Source organism: Xenopus laevis, chromosome 1L, assembly GCF_017654675.1.
Source record: "Xenopus laevis strain J_2021 chromosome 1L, Xenopus_laevis_v10.1, whole genome shotgun sequence".
NCBI classification, from domain to species: Eukaryota; Metazoa; Chordata; class Amphibia; order Anura; family Pipidae; genus Xenopus; species Xenopus laevis.
In genome coordinates, this window is record NC_054371.1 from 42,612,994 (window position 1) to 42,635,173 (window position 22,180).

Below are 22,180 nucleotides of genomic sequence, written 5' to 3' on the forward strand. Positions count from 1 at the left end.
AACATGAGGGACGGAGCTGGGCGGGGACTGATGACGCAAACACGAGGGACAGAGCTGGGCGGGGACTGATGACACATTGTTGGGAAGGCGCTTGCGCGTCGCAAGGGACCTATTGATGGAGTTGGGCCTGCGCGTTGTTGACCTGTGTAGCTTTCAGTACAGAGATACAGGGAAAGTGAAGTATGCGCATTTGGACCTCGCTAAATGTTCATGGCTGAAGAAACAGGAGGCGGCGCACCAGGTTATTAATATATGACTTGTTCATGTCAGAGAGCTCATAGTTCTGCTTATAGTAAATGGGTGGGTTCAGCATCACTCAGAGCATGTTTGGGAGTCAGAAACCGACCCTCTGCCTGGTGCCTGGATAGCAAGAGAGACTCAAAAAGGCAATTTTAGCTACAATGTACACAGCTAGCAGCCTAACCAATCAGGATCAAACTATAATAAGTCTCTCACAGGTGGAATAATAAAAGCAAATGCCAAACTGGTTCCTATTGGTTACTGCACCTTTGGAAATGAGCCCCACAGTCTTTGGCAGCACATGAAGGGAGGCATCTTTTTGTACAGCTATGGGACCTGTTATACAGAATGCTCGAGCCCGTGGTTTTCCGGATAACAGATGTTTCTGTAATTTGCATCTTCATGCTTTAAGTCTACTAGAAAATCATGTAAACATTAAATAAACCCAATTGGCCGGTTCTGCTTCTAATAAGGATTAATTATATCTTAGTTTGGATCAAGTATAAGCTACTGTTTTATTATTATAGAGAAAAAGGAAATAATTTTAAAGGAGACATTTTGTGTACAAAATAAGAACATACCAGTGCGTTATACTCATTTAGATATAAAAAAAGTAGTGTTTCAGGCTGAATTATTGAATATTTCTACAAAAACCCTAATAATACCTCCCTTCTCTTCCACTTCCTGCTCCCTGAATTCCCAGGCTGTGCAGGGGAGCCGCCTGTACTCAGCTCACTGCACTGTAGGACAGGAACCAATCAGCAGCTAGCAGGACCTGATAGGGAACTGAAGCCTGTCTGTGCTTGTGTGACTGCAGGGTTATGATTGGCTGTCCCCTTCCTACTGTGCTTCTGGCAGGGAATGTTAGGACACGCCCACCCCTCATTTGAAACATGAACAGGGACCAGTGCACATCTCTAGGGAGCTCTAATAAAGGAGCTATTTTTAAGGATAATATTAATTTTAGCACCATGTAAAAGCAACATCATATATTACTTATAATTGCCTACAAAATTAGGGTTTTTTCATTTATCCTATATATCTCCTTTAAAAAATTGTATTATTTGATTATAATAGAGTCTATGGGAGACGGCCTCCCTGTAATTGGAGCTTTCTGGATAATGGGTTTCCAGATAATAGATCCCATACCTGTACCTTTGTTTTGTTGTCGTAAATGTATTGTCTGATGTTTGGTAGCCTCTATGAATGTGCTCGCGAAGATTCTTCCAGAGAAGTTCCACGCATCCATCTTCCGGCTCCTCGGTAAGCTGACTGAGAGATCGCCAATTTCTGTGGAATTCCAGCATGCGCAGTTGACGCATACCGGAAAGCTGCTCCAACTGCGCATGCGCAAAAATACCGATCTCCCAGTCATCTTACAGAGGATGCGGAAGATGCGTGCAACTTCGCTGGAAGAATCTGCGCTGAGGGGTAAGTATGGAGTATGGGGCATTTCCCCCGGGGGGGTGGGGGGGGTTGTTAGCCTGATGGGTGGGGGGTACGGGTTTTTTTCCCCACAGGTTGAATTCTCCTTTAAAGGAACAGTTCAGTGTAAAAAAAACTGGGTAAATAGATAGGCTGTGCAAAATAATATTATTAGTTAGCCAAAAATGTAATGTATAAAGGCTGGAGTGACTGGATGCAGAACAGAACAGAACACAACTTCCTGCTTTTCAGCTCTCTAACTCTGAGTTAGTCAGTGACTTGAAGGGGGGTACATGGGACATAACTGTTCAGTGAGTTTGCAATTGATCTTCAGCATTCAGCGCAGATTCAAAAGCAACAGTTATGACCCACGTGGCCCTCCCTCAAGTCATTGATTGGTTACTGCCTGGTAACCAGGGTAACCAAGAGAGCTGAAAAGCAGGAAGTAGTGTTCTGTTCTGTAATGTTACACATCCAGTTACTCGAGCCTTAATACATTACATTTTTGGCTAACTAACTATATTAGAGACATTTTTTATTTTGCACAGCCTATCCATTTACCCAGTTTTTATTTTTATACTGAACAATAAAAATATTGTCCTTTTTTTAAAATTACGTCTTCAGCAATAATATCAATATTTGGGCACATGTATATTTTGGTGTTTTGGCACTGATATCCTTTTATATATATTTTTTCCTATAAAAAAAAGGTTCCCAGGAGGTGTGTGCTGAAATAAATACAGCAATGGCAACTGTTAAAGAAGAGCCTTCTGATGGAGGTATGTTCACACTAAATATGAAATGCTGTACATAGAGATGTTGCATGGACTACTGTGCTGTTTGTCACCCTGTATTCATTCATTCATTTAGCATTCGTTCAAGCAATGGTGTATTTGTGCAAAAGGTCAGAAGGAACTGTGTATTTTCCACATATATGGGCATATTCTATCATGAATAAATCCAGCAATGGCATGAGCATTTAATAATAAGCAAATACTTTTGAGGGAAAAAGATATGGTGGCTCTTAAAAAAAAAAAAAAAAAACCCTCCTGACGTGTATTTTACTAATGTATCACAAACTTCGTTCATAGGGGCTGCTTCTTCAAGCACCACGTCTGACGAGCAACATTATTCACATGGAGCAGACATGATGATAAAATCAGGTAAAAACTTAACATATACTACATTTATATTTGTTAGATACAATAAATGAAACTGTATGTAAATTAATTAAAGTAGAGGCTTTTAATGAACATTAAGGGACCCATTTATTAAACCTCAAATTGTTCTAGTTGAGTTTTTAAAGGGGGAAAACTCGAATTTTTCATGGAAAAATAAAAACTAAAATTTTTAGCGATTTATTATAGGGATGCACTGAATCCAGGATTCGGTTCATGATTCGGCCTTTTTCTGCAGGATTCGGATTCGGCCGAATCCTTCTGCCCGAACCGAATCCTAATTCGCATATGCAAATTAGGGACGGGGAGGGAAATTGTGTGACTTTTTGTCACAAAACAAGGAAGTAAAAAAGGTTTTCCCCTTCCCACCCCTAATTTGCATATGCAAAGTAGGATTTGGTTCGGTATTCTGCCGAATCTTTCGCGAAGGATTCGGAGGCTCGGCCGAATCCAAAATACTGGATTCGGTGCATCCCTAATTTATTATAACCCAAAGTTGCTAAAAATCTGAATCTGAAAATACTCCATCTCAAACCTGCTGACGGTCATGTGGAAGTCAATTTCAGATGTCCCTGAAGTTGTTTAATGACATTGGGATCCGCTCTGGTTTTCCTCCGAGTCGAGTTTTTGGATCATTAATCGTATGATTTGAATTGACACACTACTTTCCCATCCGATTTAGAATTATTGATAAAATTAGTTAAATTCGTGGATGGGAGTTGGCTCGACTGTTAAAAAAAAAAAAGGGTAGTTTCAACTTGACTGTGAGGCTTTAGTTCTGTTCTGGTCCTCTACTAATTCATTTTTGTTTCTGACTTCTGAACTGCTGTATTGTTAATTACAACCAAATATCCATTTCAATTCTAAATGTAAATAATTAAGACCAAGATATAAGCTATAAAATACCATTGTCTATAACATACTAAAAATGTATTTTAAGGTGCTCTATACATGGACCATGAAAACAATTTGTTATGCACCCCCCCACCATTACTCTAATCTATCAGGGGCTGTTGCTGTGTCCATAGGTATTTTTGTTGAACATGCTGTTGGCATCTTGTTTCAGGCTTCCATTTATCCTCTCACTTATTTTAGCTGAGCTCATGTGCAATACGTAGCTATTTGAAAATGCTTTGTTATGTGTATATAGCCGCCCAGAGCGGTGCATAGAATATCTGGGAGCCTGGAACAACATGGCTGGGGTGTGCTTCACACAAAAGTAACCTATCAAATTGCTGAGTTCAGTAATTTTATTCAGTTCAACCAAAGAAGCCAATTGGATGAGTGGTGAAACTCTGGGGTTTTTTTTACTTCGAATGACCTCGAAACTCAAATAGTATCTTATTTAATAAAAAACTCGAACATCTAAAACTCGAAAACTTGAATCAAATTGAATTCAACTAACCCCAAATCAAGTTTTTCTCCAAGAAAATCTGGAATGTCAGGAAGGCCATTAAAGGGTGGTTCACCTTTAAGTAAACCTTTAGTATGTTATAGAATGGCTAATTGTAAGTAACTTTTCCATTGGCCTTCGTTTTTTCTTTTTAATAGTTTTTGAATTATTTGCCTTCTTCTTCTGACACTTTCCAGTTTTCAATTGGGGTCACTGACCCCATCTAAAAAACAAAAGTTCTATAAGGCTACAGATTTATTGTTATTATTACTTTTTATTACTCATCTTTTCTATTCCAGGCCTCTCCTATTCATATTCCAGTCTCTTATTCATATTAATGCATGGTTGCTAGGGTAATTTGAGTCCTAGCAACCAGATGGCTGAAATTACAAACCGAGCTGCTGAATAAAAAGCTAAATAACGCAAATAATAAAAAATGAAAACCAATTGCAAATTGTCTCAGAATATCACTCTCTACATCAGGGATCCCCAACCTTTTTTACTCGTGAGCCACACTGAAATGTAAAAAGAGTTAGGGAGCAACACAGGCATGAAACAAGTTCCCAGGGATGCCAAATAAGTGCTGTGATTGGCTATTTGGTAGCCCCTATGTGGACTGGCAGCCTACAAGAGGATCTGTTTGGCAGTACAAATGGTTTTTATTCAAAAATAAGCACCTGCTTTGAGGCCACTGGGAGCAACATCCAAGGGGTCAGAGAACAACATGTTGCTCACGAGCCACTGGTTGGGGACCGCTGCTTTACATCATACTCAAAGTTAATTTAAAGGCGAACAAACCCTTTAACATCTTCAAATGGGTCACTGGACCTCTGCCATTGATTTCTACGTGAACTCAGCATGTTTTAGGTGGTGAATAGTCAAAATCGAGTTGTTCCCAGGGTCAAGGTATGAAAAATCTCGAATTAGAATTTGCATTACTCCCAACTCAAATTTGTGAGTTTTGACCAAAAATCCAACTCGAAAATTCGAATTTACAATTCGAACCTTACTAAATCTTCCCCTAAATGTCCAGTTGCCTTAGACTTAATTCTACTAGATACTGTATTGTTTAATCTTGACACAATAAACACAAGGGACTTGTTCCTCATTGCAACTGGCTTGGAATGTTGGTACGTTGTTTTTCCTTGCTTGCACTGTAATGTTGCCACAGATAAGAGATATTACAAGTAATATGGTAGTCATGAATCAACAATAACTATTAAACTAATCATCTTAATGTGTACTTTTATGAATTTTACATGATATTTCTAGAGGATGATCCAGAGCTGCTTGATAAAACTGACTGTAACTACAGAATAGTTACTGTAGATGAGGGTGGAACAGAGAACTGGAGTGATCATGAAGTTGTTTCTCTACTGCACGTGTGCCTAGATGAGAGGATCTGCCAGCAACTGGAGGGGCCCTTCCAGAACAAGGAACTGTTTGAATTGATCTCCCAAAGGATGATGGAATTCGGCATTAACAAAGACTGGAAACAATGTCGGACAAAGTATAAAAACCTTAAATGTGAATATTCTCTTCTCAAGAACCATAGAAATCTACACCTGTCCCAAGAAAACTCTTATGATGAAGTTGAGAATTTAATGCAAAGGCTGTTAAGTGTATTAAATGCTGGAGGCAGCAAAACCAGCACGAGGAAGTTCTCTAGAGGAAACTATTCAGAGCAGTCCCCAGAATGTTACAGCAGTCTGCAGGGAAATGCAGGTAAAAGCAACGTGAAATGCTTGCAGAACACATACAGGGGCTTGATTTTTTGGAACCCTTTTGCATACACCTCTGAGAGAATCTGTTTTGGATTGGTTCATAGCCTTGGTTTTTAAACTTTTAGTTCAGGATTATAAATATATGATAACACTGATGGTATTATACCTTGTTTAGCAAATACCATTGTAACTAATCTTAAATCTGAGTTCTGAGGAGTATGTGTGAGAAGCAAATATCCTTTCTCGACCCAGGTCCTATGCTCGACCCAGGTCGTAGGCACTTCTAGGGTAAGGGATACCAGATTTTGAAATTGAAATTCAGAGATGGAGGTATGTGCTGTGGCACCCAGCTGTTTTTTTACCATCAGGCAATGAACCTTCTGACCACTACCATTCCAACCATGCCCACCCAGGGTCAGGGTATCTAAAAAATGTTACTTACTTTTTATTAGGGCTGTGGAGTCAGTACATAAATCCTTCTACTCCTACTTTATGGTACATGCTTTATTATACTACATTCTTCTTTCTCTCCTTATTTTTTTTTTTTGTTCACATTGTCTCAGGTCTTTCTCTACTCTTTTTGGTGTTGCTTTTCCATGTATCAACTCATATGTATAGCCTATCTGATGCACTTTCCATACTCCCATTTCTTCTGCTTTCCTTGCTCCTCAACATCAATATTTCACTATCCACTCTCCCCTTCTCTGCCACACAGTTCTTTAGTTCTTTTAGTTTTTTTCCTATTCTGCTTATTCCTACTTGCCCACTACCTGCCCACTTCTATCTACTTACTGTGTTTTTTTATGCTCTCTTCATTTCCTTTTTTCCCTACAGTCCCCCTTCCTTCCTGTTCTCCTTTCTAGTCTTATGTGCAATATCATCTTTTAAGGATAGTTTGTCTTTAAGTTAACTTTTAGTATTAGTATTTTAAAATGGGCTGCTTTTACCAACAACTTTTCCACATCGTTGTTAGATTATTTTGCTTCTGCATCAGAAAGGCGATGGAGCTGTCTTCCAACTTGACAAATTGGAAATAGTCTTTCTCCTGCAGAAGGAAAATAGATTAAGAGCTCTGGCAGAAGGTGGGCAGGAAAAGAGGAAAGGAAAGACAATGCATCTACCTACACCTAGGGGTACTAGTTTTTTTTTTTTTTTTTTTTTAACCCAAAAATTCGAGTTTTCACTGAAAAATACCCACTAAAACTCAAATTTTCCTTGTAAAAAATCAACTCAACCTTTGATATGTAACCCCCTAGTTTTGTAGCCTGGCAAGAAAGTAGCAGCAGATAATTTTTTAGGGAGAGAGGACCTAAAGCAGTGTCTGTCCCTGGGACAAATCTTACTTCAGAGGACTGGCATTACAATTTGGGAACCACTGGCTTTTAGGAAATACTTTTACTGCTGATCAAAAAGAGAAGCAGACTGCAGACAGTAACTTTTACCATATTTGCTGCATTACATGTCAATGAAAGGATTAATCAATATAATCGATAATTTATTAGGCACCACTATGTGAATATAATTGCTAATCTCAGACTTAAGTGGTAGAAGCACAGAGCACAACATTAAAGTTCTGTAACCAGGTGCATTTTACATTGTAGAATAGTGCAGACCCAGGGTATGAGGTTATCAAGTGTATCAACTTGAGGGTGCCTAACTAAATTGCAGACCCCAAGTGGTTAACCCTTTCCTTGTCCTTTAAAACCATGTTTTTGTATTTGGGCCATTTGAGTGATTGACTAGTTTTGCTAAACTGACACAATTGTTTGTTCTTGGAGCAAATGACACAAATATATGATATATGAAGCTCCAAGAAACAAATCATTTATATATAGTTTGCACATGTAAATATGTTCTAGTAATCCTTAGGCTTGGTCATTTGGCAGCAAAAGAAATGAATATGGAAGATCAAACACTGCCTTTAAGAATCAAGAGAAAATCTTCTGAATATGGTGGGTACTGGTTGACTTATAATGCACCATTTTTAAATAAACTTTGTCCAGAGGATACCTTTGTAAAAATAGTGTGTCAAAACCAGTTTTTGGCTACTGGAAGTGTTCCTCCACTTCATGACCATTATGTAATTTAAGAGGCAGATTTATCAAGGGTTTAAGTAAAAATTCGAAGTTAAATATTTCAAGCTATTTTTGTGTACTTAAACTAGGGAATAGTCTATATTCGATTCAAATTTGAAAAAAAATCAAATATCAAAATTTATCATGCACTGACTCTTTAAAACTTCGACCATTCGCCATTTAAAACCTGCCGAATTGCTGTTTTAGCCTATGGGGGACCTCCTAGAACCTATTTGGAGTCAATTGGTGGACTTTGAAACAAGTTTTTTTTTTTAAAATACTACGAATCGATTTTGATCTTACAACGATTCGAACGATCGAATAGAGCCTATTCACCCACAAAAAAAAAACTTTAATTTTTTTAAATAAATTTTGGCTAGTCTTTTATTATTCAAATTGCAAAGTTATGGGGGTTCAAAAAAACTCCCATTACTTCGAAATTCAACCCTTAATAAATCTGCCCCTAAGTGTGATTGACAATTGAAAAGTAGAATGCTGTATACAGGTATTGGATCCGTTATCTGGAAACCTGTTATCCATAATGCTCCGAATTACAGATAGACTGTCTCCCATAGACTCCATTATAATCAAATAATCCAAATTTTTAAAAATGGTTTCCTTTTTCTCTGTAATAATAAAACAGTACCTTGTACTTGATCCAAACTAAGATATAATTAATCCTTATTGGAAGCAAATCCAGCCTATTGGGTTTACACGATTTTCTTGTAGATTTAAGGTATGAATAACCAAATTAAATAAAGATCCCGTATCTGGAAAACCCCAAGTCCCGAGCATTCTGCATAACAGGTCCCATACATGTACAGCGATTTGTGGTGATTATAGGATAGGACACAACGTAAAGTACATTGACCCTGCTGTAAATCCTTGCACCTCCTTCACCCCTTTTATCACCCACTGTTAATTTATTTTTAAACCTCACACAGCCATTTATGCATCTTGTGACTTGTAGTTTCTCTAGCGGGGAAACAGACTTCAATTTTTTTTTTAGCAGGAGGCACTGATTTTAATAATATTGCATGGGTCCTGTTACATCATATTACATAAGATTTATGACAGATCCCACACATAAGACAATACAGAAGGAATGTTTAAGGATACAAACATCTATCTTGTTAAACGGTTTTATAAATTAAATTCCTTGATTTTTGTATATTCTATTCTATTTTGCAGTTTCTAAGCAACTTTCCATTATATGCCATGTAAATTTTTGCAGTGGTTTTTATAGTTAGTTGTAAATGTATTGGTATTGAAAGCAGTATCTATCTATAAGGGATGCATCGAATCCACAATTTGAGATTCGGCCAAATCTCTGAATCCTTTGTGAAAGATTCGGACGAATACCAAACTGAATCAGAATCCTAATTTGCATATATAAATTGGGGGCAGGAAAGGAAAAAGTGGAAACATTTTTTTACTTCCTTGTTTTGTGATGAAAAATCACATGATTCCCCTCCCACCCCTAATTTACATATGCAAATGAGGACTTGGATTCGGTTCTGCCAGGCACAAGGATTCGGCCAAATCCCGAACCGAATCCTGGATTAAGTTCATCTCTACTATCTATTTAACTATCGATCTATATTTTCTGCACTACTGGTTCTGACTCTGACATAGTGTAAACAAGAAATTGCAAGTTGATTACAGATCACATGCTTTTGGGTACATAATAATAATGGTTAGCACAAAGTCTTGTCATATTCTTTGTCTTTCTCGCAGAGTCTCAAGTTCCTGGTAAATTAAAGCGAGCGGAGATTACAAGGACACGCACTTCTGATAACACTCCTGACCTAACTGCCATAGGAAAGCTACAAGGAACTCCAATGGCAAGGTTTAACAATCAGCAGGGCAGTTATCAGGATGTCAGCGGAGAGCAGCTGCAGGCTAACCAGCCAGAACTTCACAACTATTCTTCGCAAGTTGGTTTAGCAATAGTCTTATATTCAGTTGTTTCTGTCTCCAACTGTCTACACAGGCTCATTTTAAATCCACCTCATTGCATTGCGTGTCTAAATTATTCCCGCTCAAGCACACTGTAGAATTCTGCCTCAATCATTTGTTCTTTTTCTTATTTGTGACTGTTTCATTTCTATGTAATGTCTCAATTTACTTCAGTTTCTTCAGCTTCAAGCGAAGTTTAAGAGGAATAACATTTTGGCAAGTCGCACTGCCAAACGCTGCCGCTCATCCTCCGGGAAATTTAGAAAAGTTTCCAAAGATATAATTTGTTTGCCTGCCGAGTATCCAGAGGAAAACTGCACTTACAGGGTTCCACGAGGGACGGAAAGAGAACAGCTAGCCATGCAGGGCCTAATTGGCAAGATACTGATACAGTCTTCTTGGACCTTTGAGAACTTCAAGACTGAAGTAACCTCCCTATTCCGAAAGTGTTTTAAGTGCAAGGACCAAGACTTCACCTTTTCTTTTTTACAGGTAAGCCTCTTTTTGCCATTATGAGCAGGAACTCGAGGTCTTACAGGTGCCCCCCCCCCAAATAAATATAAAGGCTTTTTGTAAAAGATGGCACTTAAAGGGACAATATAACCCCTCTCTTTTAAAACTGGTTCAGTGAATATTATTTGTGCTAAGCATAATTTTTGTCATTTATTCTTTTAATTAGACACTATGGGGGATATTTATCAAAGGTCAAGTTGTGTTTTTTCTGTAAAATTCAAGTTTTTTGAGGGTAGTTTCAGTAAAAAAGGAGAGATCCCTTGAACCATTTGAAGATGTTTTTAGCCTTCGTGATTTTCAGGTTTTTTTCGGTGGTCTGTGCTAGATTTTTTCACTGATAACTTGATCAGTTTGAGCATTTGGGTTCCCCCCCAATTGCACTCAGTTGAGTTTTTTTTTACATTTGGATTTTGTTATAATACATTTTTTAGATTTTTTAGCAAACATTTGAGTTGTGAGTTTATTCAATCTTCACAAACTTGACCTTTGATAAATAACCCCCTATTTTTTCTTGCTCTAAACAGGGCAACATTTTAGATTGAAAATAAAGCAACATTTGATCCTAAAGAACAAAGTGAAACAAATAGGAGGTTCACAGAGAAAAATTCTGTATATATAAAAAATAACGATGAAGACAATTTTATAATAGGGAAGGTTTCTCAGTGGACTGCTGGTTTGTTTGAATTTGCTGTTTGGTATCAGGATGTAGAATGTGTCTTTAGTTTCTTTTTTAAATTTTGTAAGGTACTGTGTATCACATACACGGATGGGCATACCCTAAAAAAAACTTCCTATTCTACATTTTTGTCTGGCCTAGTATAATTTTTATATATTATGTCTTTGCAGTGTTTACCAGGAAATCGTAAATTAATTAAGCCTAATGTGTCAGCTGGCTTTAAATGGAGTGGCATTGCAATTATAAGCCTAGCAGCACAAGGTTCATTATACATAAAAACACAACACTCTCTTGCATCACCTGCAAAGGTAAGTTCAGAGCATTTTATAATGGCAGTATACAAATGAACATTCTAAACACCTTGTTACTGTTAATTCAAGACAAGCCATCTGCAGTTCTTAAAGGGTCAGTTCATCTTCACAAAGCTCATTGTCAAATAGTTGACCACAAGTAATGACTTGTTACAGTGTCATTAATTTGACGGCAAAGCTTCAAATTAGCATGCTCAGTAGGGATTAAGAATTCAGGAAATGCCAGCAACTAATGTGTTATTAATAGTGCAGTCCTTGCAAATTGGTAGACAGAAGTACATAGAGGTAGCACTCACAGGTCTTATAAATATAAAAAACTTTTTTATTGTGGGCATAGAAACTAAGTTTTTTGTTGTGCCCACTAGTTTCTGTGCCCACAATAAAAATTTTTTATTTTTATAAGATATTTTTTATATATATATATATATATATATATATATATATATATATATATATATATTTTTTTTTAAATACTTTTATTGAAAATGTTCAAATACAAAACATAGATAAGGTTTCACATAATGTTGTACAAAATGATGTTAATAAACTGTAAAATAATAGCAACTAACATTGTAGCCCATGTCTTGTCCTTGGGGGGGATAAAGGAAGAAGGGGTAGGGAGGGAGGTAAAGGGGAAAAATATAATTCAGGCCAAACCCATAAGCTCACGTAATTTCACAGTAGATTTAGACTAGGGTTACATAAATTTAGATCTGTGTATTTTGCTTTAAAGCTGAGGTCCCCTGTTGGACCTTTAGAATCAAGAGCAAATGTATATTAACAGAAACAACAACTAGGCAAAAGTAATGCCAAAAACTGAAAGGGTGCCCCCTTCAGCTCTATGCCGGTTTTTAGGGTTCCCTTCAATAGCGTTTTTTTACATATGTCTAACATCTTATCAGTAAGGCCCATATTGATAGCTGGCCTCTAGATAGCAAATTACCTAGCAATTTGTATTAGGGTTTTATCCATTCCCTCAGCTAAATTCCCTTTATCCCCGATCATACATCTAATCCTCCTGTTCCCTATCGACTTGTTAAAATACTGGTCAATTTCTCATGAACTAAAATCCAATTTATTTTGTTTTTTAGTTGTTGAACAGGTAAAAGTGGTGTTTTCCAAGATTTGGCAATGGTTAGCTTAGCTGCTGTAAATATTTGGGTAATAAGTTTCCTTGAGTGTCCATTGATATTTGGGATTCTAAGCACTAGAAGGGCTTGCTCCAGTGACTTTGTCAAATTTATTTTGGTTACGGGGAATACCATTTCGTAGACTCTAGTCCAGAATCGTTGAACTTGGGACATTGCCACCAACTGTGGTAAGACCTCACCTCTACAGCCCCTAAAACATAAGGAATCATAGTGGTTACTTATTTTGTGTAGTCTAGTGGGAACCAAGTACTGTACCACCACATCACAACCTTATACCCTGCCTCAAACAACGAGGTGTTAATTGAGCTATGAGCAACTGAATACCGAATTCTAGGCTTATATGTTTAATGTCTTTAAGCACCTCTTCTATAAAAAAAAAAATGCACCAGGCCAGGGTACTTGGCAGTAGAGGGGTCCATTGCTATTTTGTACTCTCCCCAATAGTGCTTATTAAGGCTAGCATTTCCTCCACTGGGATATTTTTTGTGTGTGGGAGTATTGCTTGCTTCTGATTATGTTGTTCTGTTACTTTCATTGGTTTGGGATTAGCGTTGTAATTGCCACTCAAATTTGACTACATAATACACTGTAATATTTTCTAAGGATTTAGAGAATTTTTTTCAATTATATAATTTCAGAATATGTTTTTCCAAAACAAACCATACATTACTGATGCAAGCAGTGACACTGATGTTTCCAGGATTAGTACACCACCAGGTACATTTTTATTTTGTAAATATGTAACAGTTGGTAAATATCTACATGTTGGAGCATTATTGCATTTCTTAGCCTTTTTTTAACTACTTCTGCCCTTGTTATGTGTACACACTAAATCAAATACACAGCTATTGAATCACATTCGTGTTGCGAGCAGTGGCTCCATTAGACACCAGGTATACTGCAGGTAGCGACATCAACGTTCAAAGCCGAGTGGTGCGAAAATTACTTAAAAGGCCCACTGACACCGTTGGACTTTGCAACTTTATTATTGTCAACTTTGCTGGTTGTAGGCCCTTATGCTTTCCATGAGTTCTTGTGTCTGATCCTTTTTTCCTAGTATTGACCTTGGCCTATATGCTGCCTGTCCTGACCTGTTGCCTGTACATTGGACTTAATGCGGTATTAACCACCTCTGTGCTGAACCTTGGGCATTCCCTTACCTGCTTGCCTGCCTATTAGTGTTTTTGTGATTGTGTTCACCACCTGCCTGCCACAAAGGCAGAAAACAAAACAATAAATGCAATGGAGCAGACTACTGGTGCTCAAAAGGCCATGGGTAGGCTAGGGATATCATGCCACGTACTCCACCCACCCATCCGGAGTTACCATTTTGGTATATAGAACAACCTCCTTTAGACTGGAAACTCTGAAGTTGGATCCTAAAGGCAGATATTTGTTTTTGCATGCATACAAGTTTATAGCACAGCTATAACGCTTTGTCTCGTTGTACCTGCATGCATTGGTGATAGTAATGGAAGACTTCAACACTATACTTGATGCATTGCTGGACAGGATCCTGAGCTATCCTAAGCAGTACATAGATGCTCCCACTAATTTGGGCCAACTAATGGCAACTGGAGGACTATATGAAGCACCCAGACCTTAGGCAGTATTCCCGCTTGTCACCATCTCATATGGTACTCTTTAGATTAGATATGGCTTTGCCAAATTGTAAAATCTTGATAATGCTAGCAGGCATTAAATACCTTCCAAGAGGAATATTAGACTATGCACCCCTAAAGCTACAGATAAACCTATCCTCGTCCCAAAGTAAGACCAGGTGGTCCCTACACCCCTGCTGGTTAAGTATCCTAGACAACCAGCAGCAGCTAGACGAGGATATAGCAGAGTCCAATAAAGTAAATGAAGGGGGTAGTAGATTATATTACACAGCTTTGAAAGCCTATGTACATGGCCTTCTCAATTCTGAGATGAATGGCTTTAAAAAATAATCGCAGAGAGACCAGACCACCTAGAGAATAAAGTTACTCTGCTAGAGGATGAATTGGCAATGCATCCAAGCCCGATAAATTTAGGCAAATGGAAACTGCACAAGAAAAGCTGGCACATTAACTTAGAGAAGGCATAGCGCAAGCATCTGTTCTCCATGCTTAATGTGCTAGAGTACGGGGAACAAGCAGTGAGTTCAGGGTTAACAACTCAACAACAACTACTCGAGTTGATCACGTTTTTGGCAGGAAAAAAATAGAATTGTCTCCTACATGACCTTGACAGGTTTAAGATGGTGTATTTTTGGATTTGAGCTATTTCCAGGGTAGTGTATAATAAATCTTGAATCTTTTTTTACCCGGAAATGTGATTTTTGCCCAAAACAATAAACTCGAATTTGCGTGGAAAACACAACTCAATCCTTAATAAAGGACCCCATAAATCTTTGGCCTGCAGCTCCTAGCGGTATACAATGTGGCCCTGATAAGTGAGTGACTACCACCATCCATGTGTGAAGCAGCAATAGCCTCAATATCTGAAGCAGGGAAGGACACCACATACCCAAAATTATACCGTCCTATCTCACTTTTGACAGCTGATACTTGTCACGAGATTAAAAAAGGTCATCCCATACATAGTGACAGATGATCAACTGGGCTTTATGCTAACAAAAACCACAGCCCTGAACATCAGGCGTTTATATCTCAACCTTACAATTCCCCATGTAAACATAGGCTCAGGGGCAATAGCGGCACTAGGTACTGCAAAAACATATGATACTGTTAAGTGGCTGTATTTGTGGAAAACCTTTGGGAGAGGGTTTATAAAGTTGGTAAAATTGTTATATGCAGTCCCCACAAGGCAGGATTGCCCACTGTTTCCCTCCTATTTTCAATAGCTATTGAGCCATTTGTAAGGCAATTCCATTATATACAAGGTTGGTGTATGCTTAAAGAACAAGGAAAAGCAAAAAAAAAATAAAATCCCATTTTTACTTTCTTTAATGAAAAAGAAACCTATCTCCAATATACTTTAATTAAAATGTGTACTGTTTTTATAAGAAACCTGACTGTATGCAGTGAAATTCTCCCTTCATTTACTGCTGTGGATAGGAATTGTCAGATGGTCCCTAACTGCTGAGCAGGGAAACAATCATATTTATGAACAGCAGGGGGAGCCCCCGCCTTACTTCCCAGCCATGCGTAACTCAAGCAGCTTTGTTTATGACGATCCCTAAGCAGCCCAGACCACACTGAGCATGTGCACAGTCTTAGTCTTGCAAAGATGTTTAACAAAGATGGTGACCCCCTGTAGCCAACTTTGAAAGCATAAATCATTTGTTTGATTAGGCTTGTGGTGCAGTAAGTTCATGTTTATATTTAGTATACAACATACAGCATTTCTAGCCTTATTCTATTTTAGACTTTCCTTGTTCTTTAAAAGCACTAATAAAATTCAGCTGTATGTCAATGACACGCTAATCTGCCTAGGAGATAGAGGCCCTTGTCTGCAGATTCTGCAATGCCTGACGACTAAGTTTGGGCAGGTGTCAGGTCTAAAAAATAAGCCCAACTAAATGAATCCTATTACTGGTTGACCCTCATGGAGACATGGAAGATCTTAGACTGCCCAATGACTATTTCTCCCAAGCTCACATATTTGGGAGTGGAAGTAGAGCTTCCAATACAAAACTACTACTTCGAACATCTCAAGGTTTGCCTGCTAACACTAGGACATCCAAAAAACAGTCTTGCAACAGCTCCTTTTCTTATCAAAGTTGTTTCAGGCAAGGAGGCTTATTACCCTAAATTAGAAAACTACAGAGGCTCTGTTAGCTACACAATGGGTTAAACAAATGAATGTGTTGTACACTACAAAGAAAATAATAGCCTGTAGAAGGGGACAAACCCTGACCTGGTCACTATGGGCTGCTAGGTAACCCCACTTAATAACTATGGAATATAATGTATGTAAGGATACATTTGGATATGACTTATTATCCCATCGTGTGATTCATTCAAAACTGTGCCTTTATACAGGTAAATGTATTTTGTGTATTCTCAATGAACTCTATCTGAACAAAAAAAAAAAATAAAAAACATTTTTTTTAGTAGATTTAATGAATGTAGATCCAAATTATAGAACGACCCCTTATCCGGAGAACCCAGAGCGTTCTGGGTAACAGGTTCCATACCTGTACATATGGAATATTTGACAACAAATTACAGTGCTACTTATGTCCGAATGTTTCATGATAAAGTCTTTGCAAAGAATGCAGGATTACTCTTTTTTTATTTCTCATAGTTAAAATCGAAAGTCAAAAGCAACAAGTAGATGGAAACAATTCAAATTCTTCCGTATATCTCTGGGGCTTGGGTTTGACTGACATAATAGGATTTTTTTTTTTGTATTCATTAGCCATTTTTATTATATGTGACAAAGCTAATACTGACCTCAAATGCAACCTTTCCTTATTAGGTAGCCTGGAGAAACAAAGAGATTGCTTCTCTGATGCAACACATGAAAGAGATTATAACCAGCAGGTGGCTTCTCGAAACCCACAAGGCTGTACCTTTCAGGATTTACACATTCCTCTTTATAAAACTCTGGTAAGTGCATCAAACTACAAGATGGAAATATTCAGTATCAAAAATTGCATATTTGCCACAAATTAGCAGATCATAAATATTGCACAGATTAGTAAATGCAACAGAATCAGGTCTAGTCCTATACTGCCCTAATTATTTGTTCATGTAGTATCATATAAAATCTGATTTATATGCATATATCTACATAAGTTTTGTGTTAAATGAATCTGTAGGTGCAGCACCAAGGAATCCTGAAAGTAGAAAGATTAAAAATATAAACCTTTATTCCAGCATTTTAAAATGATAGTAGAAAAAAGCATGCTCCACACTGCATATTGGGCTGTTCACTCAACGCGTTTCATGGCTCTTGCCACTTCCTCAGGAGCATGCTTTTTTCTACTATCATTTTAAAATGCTGGAATAAAGGTTTATATTTTTAATCTTTCTACTTTCTGGATTCCTTGGTGCTGCACCTACAGATTCATTTAACTAATTGGAAGCAACCGTTGGGATCTTCGGTTTTGTGACATGCACAAGTGAATCCTTAGTACCTGGTAAGTGCTCCCACTATTTTTTGCAAGTTTGTACATAAGTTTTGTGTTTTGGCAAAGTCTGTTCTGCACAGACATAGGGACAAATTGACTAAAGGGCTTAGTGACGCAGGTGAAAATTCGCCAGCGTGACGTCATTTTGGAACTTCGCCGATTTACTAACGGGCGCAGGTAAAAATTCGCTAGCGAAAGAGACATACACTAGCGCTCATTCGCACTCTTATCGCCAAGCGAATTTTCGCTCTGGCGAATGGACATAACTCCACTAAGATGCTGATTTTACTGAACTGGGTACCCGGGCTTCCCCCTACACTTCCTACCATATGGCACATAAATTATACACTGGGCACATTTGTAGGGCAATATAACAATTCTATTTTATTAACGTTCCCTGGGCTTGTATAATGTATTTGCTGCAACATATACGTGCTTTGTACTTTCATTTCCCTCCGTATGCAAATTACCCAACGCTAGTGCAACTTCGCTTTGCTTGCCGAAGTAACACTAGCGAAAATTCAGCAGCGTTTGGCGCCCTGGATGCAAGTTCGCATTTTAGTAAATTTGCGTTGTTCTAGCGAATTTACGCTGGCAAATTTTTGCTGCTTACTAAATTTGCCCTATAATCAAGAGAAAAGTTAGCCGGGAGGTTTGCTTCCTGCTGTCATTTCAGTATCGACCTATACGGACATTTGCTTGATAGAACTGGCCATTCATCGAAAGATCCATTCATTTGAAGAGGTTGCCAAACGATTGGATCTTTTCTCAATATGCCCAACTTGAGGGCCAAACTATCAGAATCACAATGACGTACATACAGCTGTTGAGCAAGTACCGCTTCAACAAGCCATGGCACTCGTCATGCCAATAAGGTTTTTAAACCTGTTCAATTTTCTGTGAAGATTCTCATTTTCCAGGTCATGATATACAGTATCTAGTAGAATTAAGTCAAAGGCAACTGCACATATACAATTTTTCTTGTAAAATTTTCAGCCAACACCTTACTGAAGTTCAATGGAACCATTGTTATTGGATATCTGTGACTTTACTACCCTCAAGGGTTTAAATGCCGGTGAATTCCCAACCACTTCAGTTGAACTGAAGAAGCCACTCGGACGACTGGTGAAACGTTTTTAAGAAAAACTCTAAATATCCAGTTGCCTATGACTTAATTCTACTAGAAACCTGTCCGATTGAAATCTGGCCACTGTTCTGCCAGATATCTGTCAGGTAGGCCTGTCTGAATGCCCCATACAGGGACCAATTTAAGGAGCCAAACTGGCAGCTAAAATCTGCCTATGTATGGTTGCCTTTAAGGCGATTGAAAGTTGCAACACTCGGTGCAGAGCATCTGTTGGTACATAGTATTGTGCTATCAGCAAGCGATAATTTTTATTAAATTAAACCTCCTTATTTGTGGTCTATAATTTATCAGACTATCCCTTTACTATCGAGTTAAATACAGTTTTATTATTACACTGGTGAACAGTCACTCCCAATACTGTTATACTCTCAAGACGGGTATGAGATCCATTATCCGGAAACCCGTTATCTAGAATGCTCCAAATTATGCAATGGTTGTCTCCCATAGACTCCATTTTATCCAAGTAATCAAAATTTTTAAAAATGGGTTCCTTTTTCTCTATAATAATAAAACATTACATTGTGCTTGATCCAAACTAAGATATAATTAATCCTTATTGGGGACAAAACCAGCCTATTGGGTTTATTTAATGTTTACATGATTTCTAGAAAGCTATGAAGATCCAATTTACAGAAAGATCCGTTATCTGGAAAACCCCTGTTCCCAAGAATACTGGATAACCGGTCCCATACCTGTATAGCAATAAGAATGCATTCAGAATCCAGAACTCAATATTATAACATTCCTATAAGCTTTTTAGCATCTCACAACTGAAATAGTCCCTGCTTTGATAAAAACTCTGCATATTTTGCATTATAATGGGATTTTCTCGGGGTCTGATTACTTTTAGGTGCAGCATTGTCCTGATGAAAGAGAACATGTTACAGGTTGGTTCTGTACTTTTTTTTTTTTTTGGTGCTTCGGAATGTTTCACAGATATTGTATTATTTTTTTAATCCATTATGCCAGGATAAACTGAGTATGTTTTCCCAGTGTGCTCTAAGGGTCAGTCCACAAAAACAGAGTTTGGGAGATTAGTCTCTCCAGCAACAAATCTCCTCTATTTCAGGATGACAATCTCCCCGGACTGCCTTCCCCCCACCCTCCATCGGGTAAAATGAAAATTGCCTGCGGCAATGCACACACTGCGCTTCGTTTTCTGAAGTCGCCCGAAGTTTCCGCGTGAGGAAAATGAAGCACCGCATGTGCATTGCCGCGGGCGATTTTTCATTTTAGCCAGCGGGGGAAGGCAGTTGTGGGCGATTGTCGACCCGAAGAAGAGGCGATTTGTCGCTGGGGCGGCTAATCTCACCGAATCGGCTCGTGTGGACTGACCCTAAGTGACACAAGCTTTTCACTGGTGAATTGATGATGATAAAACTGGAAAAAAGCTTCTGTGTTGTAGGGTCTCTTGTTAGTATAATGGTTACTCACCACATCAAGGAAGTGGCCCAGGTGCACCGCCCTGAGCCCTCAGCACAGGGGGGGCGGACAAACCGATGAACCAATATGGAGCAGGCACTCAAGAAGGCAAAACTTCCACCAGGCAAATGTTCAAATGTCAAAAAGTTTTATTGTGTCAAACAGCCTGACGCGTTTCATGTTCCAAACACTTAATCATAGGCCTATGATTCGTCGATGATAAAACTGGAGCTGTGGGGCAGATAGAGGGATTTTACTGGCAGGTTGAATGTGAGAATGGGGGAGATTTCCTTTTTGATAAATAATGCCTATGAGCATGCTACATGTATTGCATGTCCAGTTGTTAATTGGCACTTAGGACTGAAGCAATATATGTCATTGCATACATTAAAGGGGAACTAAGTCCAAATAATGTATCTAATAGACATTTACTCTTTCTTCAGAACTTAAGCTTGGTAAGAAGTTAAGGGAAGATGAAGCTACCGAGGTTTATGAATTATCTGAACAGCCTGGCTGTGTTCTGATCCAGTCGAAGGATCATATAAATGCACAGTATACAGCCTGGGATGGTCATAAAGATACAAAAGCATCTGTATCCAACAAAGCTACCAGCCGTGTATTCATTCTCCTACAGGAGGCTGGTAAGTATTTATAGTGAGCAACAAAGGCTGATGCCAAAGTATTTCAATTCTCCTTAAATTTTAAAGTGGGGTATTACTGGACCTTTGAACAACATCAGAAGTGTTCCTGTTATCAAAAGTTAGACGTTCATAGTACAGGTAGGTGCTTTCGTATCCGGAAACCAGAAGGCTCTTTTAAAACAATTGAATCGAACATTTTATAGTTTTATTTTTCTCTGTAATATTAAAACAGTACCTTGTACATGTTTGTATCTAAGCTGCATGAATCTAAATTGATGTCCAAACAATCCTATTGGGTTTATTTAATGTTTACATATTTTTTAGCAGACATGTGGCATGAAGATCCAATTTACAGAATGATCCCTTATCTGGAAAACCCCCAGGTTCAGAGCATCTTGGATAATAGATGCCATATTTGTACTCTAATTAGCAAACATCTTGAATAGCTTATGGCAGTTAGTATATTGTATGGGATCAGTGACAGACAGGTAATAGCTTTCCAGGTAAAGACAGTAATGTAGCTGAATACAGGATGGGCTTTGGAATAAATAAACCCTGCAGCACAAAAAACTTTTTCTTCATTAAACCTGGATCTAATACATCCAAGTTCTGTTTGTTTACCAAAGTCATACATTGTATCAGGGGGCACAGGAAAATATCGTTTTCAAGGTACAGGTATGGGACACGTTATTCGGAAACCCGTTACCCAGAAAGCTTCAAATTACGGAAAGGTCATCTCCCATAGACTCCATTTTGAGCAAATAATCCAAATTTTAAAAAAGTATTTCCTTTTTCTCTGTAATAATAAAACAGTAGCTTGTACTTGATCCAAACTAATATATAATTAATCCTTATTGGAGGTAAAAATCAGCCTATTGGGTTTATTTAATGTTTATATGATTTTCTAGTAGCCTTAAGATATGAAGATCCAAATTACGGAAAGATCCGTTATCCGGAAAGCACCAGGTCCCGAACATTCTGGATAACATATCCCATACCTGTATTTGCAATTCTGTCTCTGTCCAATGTGAAATCATGAAAAAAATTCAAAAAACAAATAATTCTTAAAATGATCTTGTCTACATCATCATCTGTGGAAGCTGTATTTCCTCTTCAGGTTTTTTGTGTCAGTTGAAGTCAGGGCACTTAAAACACTGCAAGGCAACAGACAAACTATACAACATAGCAACAGCACAGGGGCTTTCTCTGTGGTTTTATTTGGGATTTTGGTTTCTGACTCCA

The 22,180-nt window shown here is 38.2% G+C and overlaps 1 protein-coding gene across 3 annotated transcripts in view; it reads left to right on the forward strand.

The window, feature by feature from the left end:
- The first annotated feature begins 37 nt into the window (after positions 1–37).
- The window catches only part of paics.2.L (phosphoribosylaminoimidazole carboxylase, phosphoribosylaminoimidazole succinocarboxamide synthetase, gene 2 L homeolog), a 30,816-nt gene continuing 8,673 nt past the window's right edge, over positions 38–22,180 (forward strand). The window contains exons 1-12 of one of the 3 annotated variants that reach the window (XM_018230090.2): positions 38–241; positions 2,376–2,444; positions 2,757–2,828; positions 5,509–5,961; positions 7,847–7,912; positions 9,773–9,972; positions 10,169–10,486; positions 11,354–11,491; positions 13,284–13,362; positions 17,074–17,204; positions 19,726–19,762; positions 20,741–20,938. In XM_018230090.2, coding sequence (XP_018085579.1) covers positions 205–241; positions 2,376–2,444; positions 2,757–2,828; positions 5,509–5,961; positions 7,847–7,912; positions 9,773–9,972; positions 10,169–10,486; positions 11,354–11,491; positions 13,284–13,362; positions 17,074–17,204; positions 19,726–19,762; positions 20,741–20,938 — 1,798 coding nt within the window. In that variant the 5' untranslated portion in view covers positions 38–204. Of the gene's footprint in view, positions 242–2,375; positions 2,445–2,756; positions 2,829–5,508; positions 5,962–7,829; positions 7,913–9,772; positions 9,973–10,168; positions 10,487–11,353; positions 11,492–13,283; positions 13,363–17,073; positions 17,205–19,725; positions 19,763–20,740; positions 20,939–22,180 lie in introns of those variants that run through there. The other 2 variants (XM_018230101.2, XM_041589021.1) reach the window with 2 other exon arrangements.